Genomic DNA, 14,683 nt, shown 5'->3' with positions numbered 1-14,683 from the left:
TGTGATTTCCTCTTCCAGATTTATTTTATTCCGCCCGTTTTAATCTTCTTTTTTTTATCACCTTCGTCTTGACCACTCAGGAGTTGGTCTTCCTCTGTGATTACTATGCCTTTTTTATCTTTTATATTATTTGGGGTTAAATTTTATTTTTCCGTTGTTTCCTCATCATGTTTATAGAAAAGCTTTTGATTGTTTTTTTATGTTATTCAGTTTCAACCTGAAGTCTTTCGTGAACTATTCATAAAATTTTGATTGAAACCATATGTAGAATTTCTTTCATGAAAAAGAAAGTTAGACACTTTTATTTCTGCGATCCTTCGGTTTTATGTCATACAATATTATCTTATTTGTAGAAGTAACATTGCGTCTTCTTAACCATGCTATGATGGATATTCGACAAGAAATGTATAGGCTGTGTCACAAAATGATAGTTGCTTATATAGGTCCAAAAATAAATGATACGACTGGAATTGTGGGATCACAAGTTTTATTTTTATTAAGAGCTAAGATTTTGGTGGAAATTTCTTGTTTTGGATTAAATTGTGACAATTTAGAGGTAATTAGTTGTTAATTTGATTAAGGAACTCGTAATAACAGGTTGTATCTTATTCAGTGACCAACGAATCTAAATAATTTGTGTTTTTCAGATTCAAAAGTATTCTGAGGAGATTCTCACCTACATTTTAAAGTGTAAGATTTTAGTTTCGGATTCGGTGTGGAACAAAGTTATTCAAGCCTTAATTCCATCTCTACCTATAATAACCTGCCAAGTGTCCAAAAACTCTATTCTAGGAAAAGCCGTCTTATCTCTCGCCGATCCTGATATAGCTAAAGAATCTTTATTACCGACCGTGACAATGGTCAAATGCAACGTAGAATTTTTATTTTTAGACGATCCTCATTGGAAAGAAGAAGCATTTTCTAGGATTTGCTGGTTGTTATCCAGCCAGGAAAATGCTAGAGAACTTTTACCGGGATTTAATACACTTTATGACACGTCTTTAACTGGAATTTGTAAAGTAAAGAAAATAGTCGACATTAATAAATTTAGAAGAACAGATCATTTTTATCAAGTAAGTCAAATAATTCAAATATAATAAATTATTATAAGCTCCTGGACAAAATTGACGCACCACTCATATTTATTGATAATACGACAAGTAGGACACAGACCTTGTTTGATAGTGACATTTGTTATTTAAGTTACATATGGTATCACATAATCTTCTTTTGATAATAATTCGTATTAAACCTCATTTTGTCGAACATGTAATGGTTATTGGTTATTGGCTACTTACATGATGTCCCTTTATAAGAGTGACTTCTTACAGTCCGGATATAAATCCTATAGGACATCTATGGGACTATTTCAAAAAGAGGATTAGAAGTCATAGTCCCCCTGTTTCTAATCACAACCAACTCATAGAGGTCGCTATTGAAGAATAGGAGAATGTACCGCAAACTTATTTATGCATTACCCGCAAAAACAAACTTATATGGAAAAAATAAGGCAAATTAAGCATATGTTAAAATCATATTCAATAAATTTGTAGGTGTTCATTATTATTTCAAAGTAACTTAGTTTTTTGTGTGATTATATTGTAAATATTTAGATTAATTAAAGTGGTGCGTTAATTTTGTCTAGGAGTCTACTTATCCACCTTGACACAAAATCCACTACTTAGTTTAGATATTAGATATTCAAATATTTTTTTATAGTCAAGTAGATTGTGTGAAATTACATCAAAATTATGCTAAATAAATTTTTCTTCTTGGATATATGTTCTAGATTTTAATTTTTTTACACAATTTATTTTTGACGCTTATGACTTAATTTTGGTGTTTATAATTATATTGTCTGACAATGTCAAACTTGAATATGTTTTAACTATACAATATTTTATGTTATTAATTTTCAAAATGGAAATGTCAGCATATGAAAAGGAGCAATCATATAATTATTGTGAATTTTGCTCAATGTTCTCAAGGTCCATTCCATCATGGATGGATTTCTCCTTTTTATGTATATGACCATTTCCAAAAAATTTAGTAGTGTTTGACTTGTTTCAAGTATTTTTTTTTATTTAAATTGATGATTTTGCTATTTTGTGGTTCATTGTTTTCATATTGATTACATTTCAATCTATCTTCCAAACATTAAAATGCCTATTCTATTTGAACAGCATTAAATTTATTATTGCCAGGCAGTATATTGATAAAGCCTGAAATTAGAACAAAATTGTAAAAAAATTGTATTATTTATTGAAATGGGCCTAAAGTTAAGAGCATATATTTTAGAAACTTAATATAGATAGGCTTAAGAATTGGAAAATTTGAGAAATTTTTCTCGAAATATTTGTTTAGGGCAGAATTTGACCATGATAACCTAAGGTACAACGTTTTAGAACTAAACCGAGAAACTTTAATAATTTAAAACAAAACAGTTTCCAACAATCATAAAGTTCATTAGAAACTATGACAGAGAAATGTTTAATAAATACTTTGAACTAATGAGGAACAACTTACACGTTCTCACAGAGTTTCTGACGTGACATGATCACTGGAATCAACTTGAAGGAATAAAAATTGAAAAAAAATATCGACTTTTATGACAAAGAGAATGAAATACCTGGAGCTGTCTAAAATAATAGCATTCATCAATGCTCTAGGAGTGTATGAAGAGCTGTAGCTTAGCTCTAACAAAAGGGGGACACAATCTTTCTATCTTTCATATCACAGTTCACGAACAAATTCCTTACGCCTAAGTCTAACAATCATAAAAATAAACTAATGGGGATTGTCAAGTTCCTAAACATATTTATAAAAAAAAACTAGCTTTTACCCGCAGCTTCGCTCGCATTGAAGCCATTAAATAAGTATCAGAGATCATAGGAATGAATCAATGTGATAACTTTATTTTATTGTTTGACTGGGATTATCAATTTTTAAAAATTTCTACATATAATGAAGTTTCAAAAACTTAGAATATATTTTATTGAAATACACCAACAACCGTTAAAATATTTTTCTCTGTAAGAATAATAAATAATATTGAATTTTAACAATTTGAAAAAATTTAAATGCAAAGTATTAATGTAAGATATTTTTGTGGACTATATTATATTATAAGTTTTTCCATCTGGTACAAATATGTGTAAATTCCGGGCATTAGACACACGCGAACAGACTACATATAGTTGACCATGAGAGAAGCATGGCTTGTCTAAATGCACTCCCGCTACCTGTAATGTCTGCCCTTTTGCTTTGTTTATAGTAACAGCAAAGCTAGTTTGACAGGAAACTTTGAATTAGAATGGAAGGTCAGTGGGAATACACCTAATCTCAAAAATTAAAATAGTTTTATACTGCATATATAATGATAGAAAAAGAAACAATTAATATTCCAAATAGCTGAAACTTTAGTCAATAAGATTGGATATTGACGTGACCGTCAGTGCAACGGTATTACAACTATTACTATGGGTTGGAACTTCATAATTGGAATGCTAGATGGCGTTAAAGAAACTAGACTTTGAAATTTTTTGACAAATATTTTTTTTATATGTCGTGAAAAATAGAAGTAATATAGGATACTTTTTATAATACCTCCAAGAATATGTATACAAAGTTTCATGATGATCGGTTAAGTAGTTTTCACGTGTAACAAACAAACTTATTTTTTTTAGCCAAGCAGCTTATATCAAGTTCTTGATGTATTGAACTCCACAAACGTAGAGCCGGTAATAAAAAGATCCGCTCTTAATCAAATTAGTGTGATGCTGGAAGATCCTCTACTTCATCAACTATTTTTGGACGCTAACGGCCTTAGTTTAATGCTAAATATTATGAAAACAGCCATAACAGAAAAAGATTATAGAGATTATCCAGATTCTATCATTCCTGTTATATCTATTATAAAAAATCTTGCTTTGTATCACGCTAGTGTTAGAGAAGAATTAAGTACTGATGTGGACATGTTTTACTTTGTTATGAGAGGTAAGCTATAAATAATTGGTATTCTTATTGAAAACTCATTTTAAGTATTATGAAAATTCCATTGGAGTAATTTGATCTTTTCCAGAAAAAATGATAATATTCATTTCTTTCTGTGCACATTTTATTATCACTATTTCTATTAATATATTTAATGTAATATAGTTATTTTTTTGTATTCCAGGACTTCTTTTATTTTTTACCGAAGAAAGATTTAAACAAGATGCTATAACCTTACTGCTCTTGTTAATTTTCAAAGATTTTATATATGGTACTCCTTCAAGAGCAAGTTTTAGCCTTCCTCAAATAATAGTTTCCAGAATTAATCTTCCATTTAGCTGTCATTCGCATTGGACAATTAGTGAATACACAGAGGCAAGCTTAAGAGGTAAGTTCAAATATGATGATGACAAATTGATCTATATGTAATCTACGATTTCACATGAGTGATAACAAGCAATACTTCCAGACCTCAATCACTGATGATCATAAAAACTGCATTCCTCTTCAACAATTATTATTAGTAGTTATTTCATAAAAAGTATTCTAATATATCAGGTTATTCAGTTTTGCAATGATTTTTCTTGTAAATTTAAACATTAAATTTATGTTAGTTTGGAGACTTGAAAATCTTGTAAAAGTAATTATTTTCTGTAATATGTTGGGATTACATTACGTATTGAATAGTTTTACCAACTGGTATAAATTGAAGGTTTGTAAAAAAAGTATTTTTTATAAATATTTTATTTTAGAATCTATTACATCTGATCGATGGTGTCTTAGTTCTATACAAATTCAATGGAATGCTGAAATTTTTGGTGGATTCAATCAGCTTATGAAATGGGATGAGATATGTTATGAAGATCATCCATTTTATAATTTTGTAGATATTTTAAAACTCAATAAATACGATTTACAATGTATAAAAAACTCTTCGATTGATTACTGTATCAAACTGTATTTGACAACTATCCAAAATGCTACATCGCATGACATGGCTTTGGAATCCATAGACAATTTAACACTGTAAGTAGCACAATACTTGTATCCGTGTATACATTCCACCTTTTACATTGGCTGTACTCACCATATAATAATACTAATGGCTTACCATATAATAATACTGATAAGGTTGCTCTCTAGATCATTTTATTAAGATGAATCAGTTCTCATAATCCGTGACTACACCTTCTCGCCTGTTGCAAATCGATGAAGAGTATCTTTAGTCTATGTGGTGCTAATTTGCCTTTTCCATTATTTGTTTTATCGGATAGTACTCACTATATCTCAAGGAAATGTTTAAATAATATTTATGTCCCCTTTCAGCATTTTTTTTGGTCTAGTGAGCACTGTCAAATATCTGAGTTGGCAGTTTTCTTGGCACAATTTGTATATTTCAATATTATTTTAAATTTTTGGCATGCATCTTTCAATTTTTTAACAGGGTACTTGCATTTTTTAAAAAGTATTTATTTTTTTGTTTATTTTATAAGTTCCTAATATGAAATAAGGTCAAAAATTAAAATATATTATTAAAAGTGAAAAAATAATATATAAATATTTAATTGAAAACCATGAAAATTTCAAATTTTTAATGCATAACAATACATAAAAAAACGATTCTCATTGATCTTCAGTTGTGACGTCATAGGTTTAATAAAAACATTGAGCAGATGTCAGCTTGATGATCACGAGGTTATCGTTGCCGACAACGTAGCGTGTGCAGTTATAATACACTTTTTATTTATTAGTTACATATAAATAAAATATTTTTCTATATATAAGAATAAAATGAATAATTCTTTTATGGGTTACATTATTACATAATGACGTTAAAAATTAGAAGTATAATAAACTTAATAAAAATAAAATATTGAAATAAGTCAAATTTGAATCTTACTTACATTAAAATGATTCTGGCAACAAAAATAATTACATCTCGCAGGATCGTCAAAACGACCAACACTTTCAAACCATTTTTGTTATACATTCGAATTTCTTGGCATCATAAAAAAACTTTTATCAGGTGTTTTAGTCGTGTTATATTTACATCCTGATACAAAACAAGATTTAAATACCATTTTTCAGATTAATCAAAGGTTAATAATAATGCTTATTTTAGAATAATCGAGAGAATGTCTTATTTACTTTGTATCGTATATTCAGTGTTTATTTTATACCTATGACGTCACGCAATATGTCGGCCTTACTGAAATGTTTAAACTACCTACAAAATTTTTGAATTATCAATAATTTTTTCTCTATAAATATTGATTGAAGAATTAAAAAATTATATAATAAAAGTTGTATATAAACTAACCACCATTATTTTTTTCTCAAACCATGCAAAGTACCTTTTTCATTGTGTTTATTATTTATTTGAGAGACTGAATTCATTTTCAGATTTATAACTCTGTATCTTAGAATTTGGAGACAAATAAGAAACCATTTTCTCTGTTTTCAATGTTTTTCTGTTGTTTTCATTACTTCTCATTTCGTTATTTATTTGCATAATAATTGCATCGATTTATGTTGTTGCTTTTCTGTCACAGTTTTACTGAACAAATACAAATGAATTATCTCAAGTTAGTTTTTATACAATTCATAATTGTTTCAGGTATATGTACTTGCATCAATTAGCTTTTCAGTTAAATGATACATACAAGAAAGAAGATTTTTTAAACTATCAATGGGACCAAACTTTTCTAAGGTTCTTGAATGTTTTACCATCAAGTGAAAACGATACAATTATATTGAAAAAAGTACTACAGTTTTTGAGCATCTTGATGTCTTATTATCCATCATCAGGTATTTGATGATTTTATAAATAGTTCAAAATGTATGAATTGTCTTAAAATTTAATTCACTTTACTTATTAGTGTCTCTAATTGAACTCATTTTATTCTTAAATATCTCCAAATTATACAAAAAAAATCAAAATGAAAATTTACTCAAAAAAGTAGGCCTAGATCTTGGTTATATGGTTGAGCACTTTATTTTGTAGATGTTAGTTGCTGGATAACTAATTTTTTGAAAAATTCAAATCACTGTATATTCGATTTATTGAACATAGAAAATACAACGGATGAAGATATTAAAATTGTGGCGCAAGAGTTATTAAAACTAATTACAGTGTGCGTTAAACAAGAACAACAATATTTGGACTATTATCTTCCTGTCCAAGAAAAGACAAAATCTTGGATAGGTGTAGTGAAAATTATTGCTACTAATTTAAAAAATTGCACCCGACAGCATTTTTATAATTTAGGTAAGTTAATGTTTATTGAGAAACTTTGAAATTAATGTTTCTGTATTATAGATGTTCTCTTGAAGGTTACCCACAATTATTGGTGACTTAGAAAAATCACTTCCACTATAACATTTTCTTTAGCTCTGCATACAAACAGATGCCGAACATATCTGGGTTTATCTGATTTAGGTTATTACAGTATAAGTCAATGATAATAGAGCAAGAGCCCATGAGGGCCAGACCTTTGTATTTTACGTAAGTGTGAAAGTTTTTCCATGTGAGCCCCACACACCACAGATAAGAATGATATCCACTCATGAAACCTGGATCGTGATTCGTTATGGAAGGTAACAGGTAACAAAAGTGTACAAAATCTTTTCTCAAATTCATTAATTTAACATGCTCAATTTTCTTGTTTATTTGTAGTAGCATTAAAACTTGCAAGACACATAGTATGGTTATAACCCTTCGCCGGACACCCCTAAACTATAATATTTTGTAATTATTTTTACCTATTATGAAAGCTGAATTTTATATATGTTATTCAGAAAATTATTAAATTGTGCTTCCTCCGTAGCCAGATTTTGTGGGCTCTATCATCCTGCCAGACGCATTGAAAGTGTTTAATAGATGCGAGAGTGGGGATCATATGCAGCAACTGTGCATCAGCTGCCTATTACTCTGTATTATCTGTTGAAAGTGTATGCTCGTAATAAACATTATATTGATCATTTTTGTACTTAATGAAATAAATGTGATTTAATAAAGTGTTATCATGAGTTTCGGAAACCTCAAATCAGTTTGTTTTATCTGTAACAAAAGTGGTGAAGACTTGACAACATTTTCCGTGGAAATGGTCAGACTAATCTAAAATTTAGAAAAATACACAACCTCAAATATAAAGACGTAATTTTACCTGATGAGCATACAGACAATTGTTATCACCGGGCATGTTATAAAGCTTATACAGCATTGAGAAATATTGTAGCTCTGAACCTGTAAAAAAAAACAAGTAAGTGATGTAGTAACTGTTAACTCAGTTCCAATCTCAGAGTCTTCAACAACATCTCAACAAATATTACAGTCCCAGGTAATAGATGCACAACCATCAAAATCTCAAGATAAATCTCACTTGTCCTTACAGAATGACATCACAGTTTACTCCGTTTTCTGAATCAATGGGTCTACAATTTATTTCATTGAATTTCTTGATAAATTATGAAAAAAAAATTACTAAACGATTCAGAATAAGCGAAAGTATATGTTTAATAAAAGATCGCACTGGACTGAACACTCTGTTTCACTCCCTTTTATATGCATCTGGTAGGATGATAGAACCCACAAAACTGGTCTGGCAACTAAAGAAACTCAGTTCAATAATTTTTTGAATAACATATATAAAATTCAGCTTTCATAAAATAAGGTAGGTAGAATTACAAAAAATTATAATTTAGGGATGTTTGGAGAAGGCTGTAACCATACTATGTGTCTGGCAATGATCATGGCGAGTTTTAATGCTATTAAGAATAATATAAAAAAATTGAGCTTGATGAATTAATATAAAATTTCGTAGACCTTTGTTACCTATTACATGCTAAACGAACAACGATCCAGGTTTCAAGGGCATCATTCTTACCTGTGGTGTGTGGGACACACATGGCAGAACTTTCACATTTACGTACGATAGGAAGGTCTGACTCGCACATCATTATAGTCTAAGACTATAATGATGTTTTTTTTTTAAATAATATCAAGGGAAATGAATCTAAAATTAATAAATCATGTATACAAGTCAATACAAGTGGAGTTATTGATATCAATGTATGAGAATTGCCTAGTTGTGTTGCTCTACACAATCATTTTCACTCATCGAGTAGAAAATGTGGTATGACTATTGCTGTATATAATCAATTATTTGGGTGTAATCGTACTGTTTTTAAATGATTGTTAGCAATTTATTTCTTGGCTATGATACTGAACGAATGAAAGACTACACATAGCATGCTCGTCCTGTTTCTTATTAATATTCAATCCCTAAGACACAAAACAGATGTACTGTATCTTTTATTAGAGGAGCTTAAATTTCCAGAAATTGTTGCCATCGCTGAACATTGGTTAAATAATAATGAGCCTGTTCTTGTCAAAAACTATATCACAGTAGTCAGATTCAATAGAACTAATTTACCGCATTGAGGTTCTTTGATTATGTCCACAAATAACGACTTTTCCTAATTAACACAGTTCAATGATATAATATCTGAGAAAGTATTCAAATTTTCTATCGTCTATCACAAGACTTATGACCTCTATATTGTTTGTATTTATAGAACACCTGACGCTGACGTGCGTACTTTCTGTAACAAACTACTGACCTTACTGGAGTCCTTACCTCTAAAAAGCAAACTAATTCTATATGGCGATCTTAATACACTGTGTGTGTACTGGTCAAGAATGACTTCAGTCAATTTTTGATTCTTTTGGTGTAGTCATGCATATAACGGCTCCAACCAAAAGAACTAAAACCAGTTCTAGTACTATAGACTATATCGTGTCATCGTATGATTCAGAATCTACCGACTGTACTGTCTTTAATTCAGGTCTCTCTGATAATGAAGCAGTGTTGATAAAATTTTCGGTAAAATCCATTACTAAAAATGCTTCTCGCAAATTATGCCATATCTTTTCAGAAAAAGGTTTTCAAAACTTCAAGCACCATTGTCAAACAACTGACTGGAACATGCTCTCTGATGATATGGACTTCGAATTTTCTAGATTCATAAAAACACTAACTAGTCTGGCATCCAATTCTTTTCCCCTCAGGCATTTTAAAAATAAACAAAATAAACCCTGATCTATTAAAGGTTTACATATATCTGCAAAGAACATGCGATCTTTCTCTCACTTATGCCAATTCTCGGATAGTGTCTTCTTCAAAAATTATGTGAAACTATACAGAAAAATTTATTATAAGACAATAAAAGCTGCCAAAGATATTTATTATAATAGGACACTCGCCAATGTTTCTAAAGAAACATGGTCCATATTGAATGATCTAAGAAATGAGGCTTCTTTATCGAGCTTAATCTCTACTTCACCTGATAACCTCAATAATTACTTTGTGAATGTAGCCAAATATTCATCAAATTCTATAACTCCTCATGATCCGCTTTCATATATTCCTGATGCTAATACTAACTTACATAATATCAAGGGAAATGAATCTAAAATTAATAAATCATGTATACAAGTCAATACAAGTGGAGTTACTGATATCAATGTATGAGAATTGCCTAGTTGTGTTGCTCTACACAATCATTTTCACTCATTAAGTAGAAAATGTGGTATGACTATTGCTGTATATAATCAATTATTTGGGTGTAATCGTACTGTTTTTAAATGATTGTTAGCAATTTATATCTTGGCTATGATACTGAACGAATGAAAGACTACACATAGCATGCTCGCCAATGTTTCTAAAGAAACATGGTCCATTGTGAATTATCTAAGAAATGAGGCTTCTTTATCGAGCTTAATCTCTACTTCACCTGATAACCTCAATAATTACTTTGTGAATGTAGCCAAATATTCATCAAATTCTATAACTCCTCATGATCCGCTTTCATATATTCCTGATGCTAATGCTAACTAACACTTTAGCAGAGCTTCGCAGTACAATTAATGACATCAAAAATATCATAGGGAACTGATGGACTTACATCAAAAATGTTTTCGAGTCTGCCCAATTGCACATTAAATCACCTTACCACTTTAATTAACGTTTCATTTCAAAATGGCTATAATTGTACCTCTGCATAAAGGAGGAGATAAAAATCAAGCATCGAATTATCGCCCAATTGCACTCCTTCCCACGTTATCTAAGGCTTTTATCATTTTTGTTTAAATATAAAATACTTACTACCCATCAATTTGGGTTTTTAAGTAACAATTGCACAAATGATGCTATATTCTCCCTCCTAAATAATGTCTACTCTAGCCTAGGACTATTCTAGTGACCTAATCTCCCTTAAATCAGGGTGCAATTCTAATTTTCTCTGTCTCAACGTTTCTAAAATTAAAGTTGTATCGTATAAAAATACATTGCTGCCTTGTTTATTAAATAACACCACCATTAACGTCGTTGAATCTGTAAAATTCTTAGGGCTGGTTGTGGACAATTCCTTGAAATGCGAGTTACACATTGTCGCCTTATCTAAAAAAGTTTCTCCTGTTTTGCGCTGAGATCAGTTTCCAAAGAACTGAACTTGCCCACCTCCTTAACAATTTATTATGTTTTTATTGAATCGCATCTCCGATATGCCATTTCCTTCTGGGGGTACATGTGGCGCGACTCAATTTGAGCGAATCTTTAAACTACAAAAGAGTGCTGTAAGATATTTACTCAGACTAAACAGCAGAGCTCACTGCAGGGACTTTTTCAAAAGATTAAAAATTCTAAGTATTTCTTGCTTATTCATCTTTGAATCCGTTTGCCTAATTCGTAAGCTTCTCTAATTTCAGAAAGATCGTTGCACGGCTATTCACTTAGGAACGACCTTTATCTACCTACTACACGTTCAGAATTAGTTAAGGGCTCAATATTTTATAATGACAAAAAATGCACCATCACTTAGGAATGTACCTTCAATCATACAGTTATCAAGCGTTTTGTTTGTCCAACAATCAAATGTCATCTTTTTAGATGACATGTGGACTGATGTCCAACAGCTGATTTGTACTCCTTGGTGTTTTCTGATCTGAGCTTGTTCATAAATAGAATATTTTCTCCAGAAATATATGTCATTTATTCATTTTCTCACATATATTGGCTTCTTCTGAATCAATTGTTCTTCAGTTAAATATCTGTCAGCACGACTATTAATAATGCAGATTTTTAGAAAATATTTTAATTTGCCTTCTTTTATGTGAAACACTAATTTTTTAGGAGGCAAACGTTTAGACACCACAACACAGTAGAAATGGCTACTGGACGCGTATAAATGATGCGAGCCAGTGCCAGTGAGCTGCCGGAATCCAGTGATGCTAATGCCAGCTACTGTATTAATGTAAATCAACCTCAATGTAGAGCTGTATTTCAAATTATTTTTCTGTACTTTTCTTCGAATTTGATATTCGATTCTCTTGTTCCCAATTATTAATATATTAAGTTTTAAAGACAAAGTGAAAAGTGAAAGAAAGAAAAAAAATAATATTAGAATTATCCTATGATCTTGGAGGAGCTACTTTATACTTAATATATTTCACACAGCACAACTCTGTTTGGGATTTGAAAACGAAATATTTCTCCAAGTATATTGCACAGTTTTAGATAAAATTGAAATAATATATTTAAATTTTAGCTTATTTGGATTCATTGTTGTCATGCTTGGCTCACTTGACAGCTTCTTTAGGTTGGAGTGATAGTAGACCGAATGCTGCTCCTAAAGAACCTATTCCTCAAATGATTATAAGTCTTTGTGATTTAGTAAAAGCATTTCATTCTGGAAAAGGTCCCACTGCTGCAGTATCGGTTATGGGTTTGAGCATAACGAGGCACGTCGTCTTAGTGCTAAATCATATTTTGGCCGAAATAAAAAATGCAAAAATTAAAGTAAGTGGCTAGAATAAAACAGTAAATATACAGCATTGAATATGAATCAGAATAGACTGGCGATGAAATTATAAAACCGTATAGAAGTGTCAGTTATTGTTCAGAGACAAGGTTTGGATATAGATAAATATTTTCCATGTATAATTTTGGAGTCTTGCTAAAGAAAAAATTCTTCATCGTAGCACACACAACATATATCAGTTATATTTAGTTGGTTATATGCTCTGAATTAATTTTATTAATTATGCCAAATTTGCATGTTGCTTAATGGTATTTCTACCAAATAATAAGTCTTCAAATGCATTTAATGTTTGTTTAGAATACATCTTTATTTGAAATTACTGCTGAACAAGAACATTATAATAAAAATCTTACAAACATTCAATTTAAGTTAAGTGAAGTGTACTTTTCCAAAGTAAATTGTAGAATTAAAATATTTAGCCTCCAGATTTAGTGCCATATTCTCATTTGTCTTGAATTAATTATACTTTTTTGTGTCATAAACAGCTATCATTATATAACTGTTAATATATTTTTCAGGAATGGGAACCTTGTTTTTTTGACTATATAGATGACAGCCCTTTGTACAGTTTTGTAGCATTATGGGCGAGCAGAGATATAGTTTTAAGAGCAGCTTCCCTGCAGCTATTTGCAGGTTTAACATCTTCACCTAGAGCTGCTATAGAAGTGGTTCACGGTAAAATATAATTAATATAAAACTATTACATTTATAATTACATTTTTTTGTTTAGGACTGACAGTTGACAGCTACTCTATTTGGGATTTAGCTCTTAAAGTGCTTACTGATCATACAGAAGCTAGTGCAGTTAGAGAAAATGCAGCAGAGTTGCTGGCAAATTTAACGTCACATTCTTGTCCTTTGGGCTCAGATAAATCGAACGCTACATGTAATTATGCTTTAAAAAAGGTGATCCCGCTGTTATTTTTTACTTACAGTGCTTAATATTTTTACTTAATCAAACTATCAATAACTTCTACAATTTACATTTCAGAGTACTAGTATGACATTGCTAAATTTAATTGATGAATACAACTTTTATGACAACACAGAAATAATACTGAACGATCTATTCACTATGAATCTACCAAGTAGAAGATTCAAAAATGTAGAGAGTAAGTGTATTACATATTATTTGTTTCAATAATAGTATTTACTGTGATGTTTTACAGAAATTCACATGCAGAGAAATAATTCTGACACAGAACAATCGTGGACGACTAGTTCTTGTGACACCAATATTATCAGGAATTTCGTTGATACCATAACCACTCCCAGTCTAGTTACATCATTGTGTCATTTTTTGTATAACTGTATAGCACTCGATTCCGAATCGGTGACGCAAAAAATTCAAGAGCAGGGCCTTACAAAGTTGTTATTTAGGTACAGAATACTGAATTCGAAATATGTTTTAGATGTTAAAGGAGTTGAAATATATCGGTATGGGGGGAAAATCACATAACATGTATTTATTATATATAATATCTCAATTTCTGGAATAATTGGTGATATTCATACTAAATACAATGTTTATTACAACTATACCAACACTCACAATAACACTGTATTTTACAGAATCATATCTGTGCTCATATTTGTGTGATAAATAAAAAAAAAATATTTTTTTTATATTTGTATATATTTATATACCACTATCTTGTAGTTTCTAATCTGTCATTCAACTATGTCATGAATAATTCAGTTGATTAAATTTACTATCTTCTGGGTAATATTGTATCTTAATTCTTATTATTAACTATAAAATCTAATATTTGATATTAACATGTTGAGGTTACTATTCTTCACGTGTCAC

At 30.3% G+C, this 14,683-nt stretch overlaps 1 protein-coding gene across 2 annotated transcripts in view; it reads left to right on the top strand.

Annotated features, from left to right (window-relative positions):
* Nucleotides 1–14,683, top strand: part of LOC130443901 (rotatin-like) — a 37,688-nt gene that overhangs the window by 6,479 nt on the left and 16,526 nt on the right. For both annotated transcript variants that reach the window (XM_056778791.1, XM_056778792.1), the window contains 12 exons: nt 354–556; nt 648–1,073; nt 3,687–3,996; nt 4,178–4,381; nt 4,746–5,019; nt 6,611–6,801; nt 6,998–7,261; nt 12,601–12,851; nt 13,392–13,548; nt 13,604–13,779; nt 13,865–13,985; nt 14,043–14,253. In XM_056778791.1, the coding sequence (XP_056634769.1) occupies nt 354–556; nt 648–1,073; nt 3,687–3,996; nt 4,178–4,381; nt 4,746–5,019; nt 6,611–6,801; nt 6,998–7,261; nt 12,601–12,851; nt 13,392–13,548; nt 13,604–13,779; nt 13,865–13,985; nt 14,043–14,253 (2,788 nt within the window). The remainder of the gene's footprint in view (nt 1–353; nt 557–647; nt 1,074–3,686; nt 3,997–4,177; nt 4,382–4,745; nt 5,020–6,610; nt 6,802–6,997; nt 7,262–12,600; nt 12,852–13,391; nt 13,549–13,603; nt 13,780–13,864; nt 13,986–14,042; nt 14,254–14,683) is intronic.

Source organism: Diorhabda sublineata, chromosome 5 (genome assembly GCF_026230105.1).
Source record: "Diorhabda sublineata isolate icDioSubl1.1 chromosome 5, icDioSubl1.1, whole genome shotgun sequence".
In the NCBI taxonomy this organism is placed as follows: Eukaryota; Metazoa; Arthropoda; class Insecta; order Coleoptera; family Chrysomelidae; genus Diorhabda; species Diorhabda sublineata.
The sequence above is the reverse complement of the archived record's forward strand: the minus strand, read 5'-3'. Positions and strand labels throughout refer to the sequence as shown.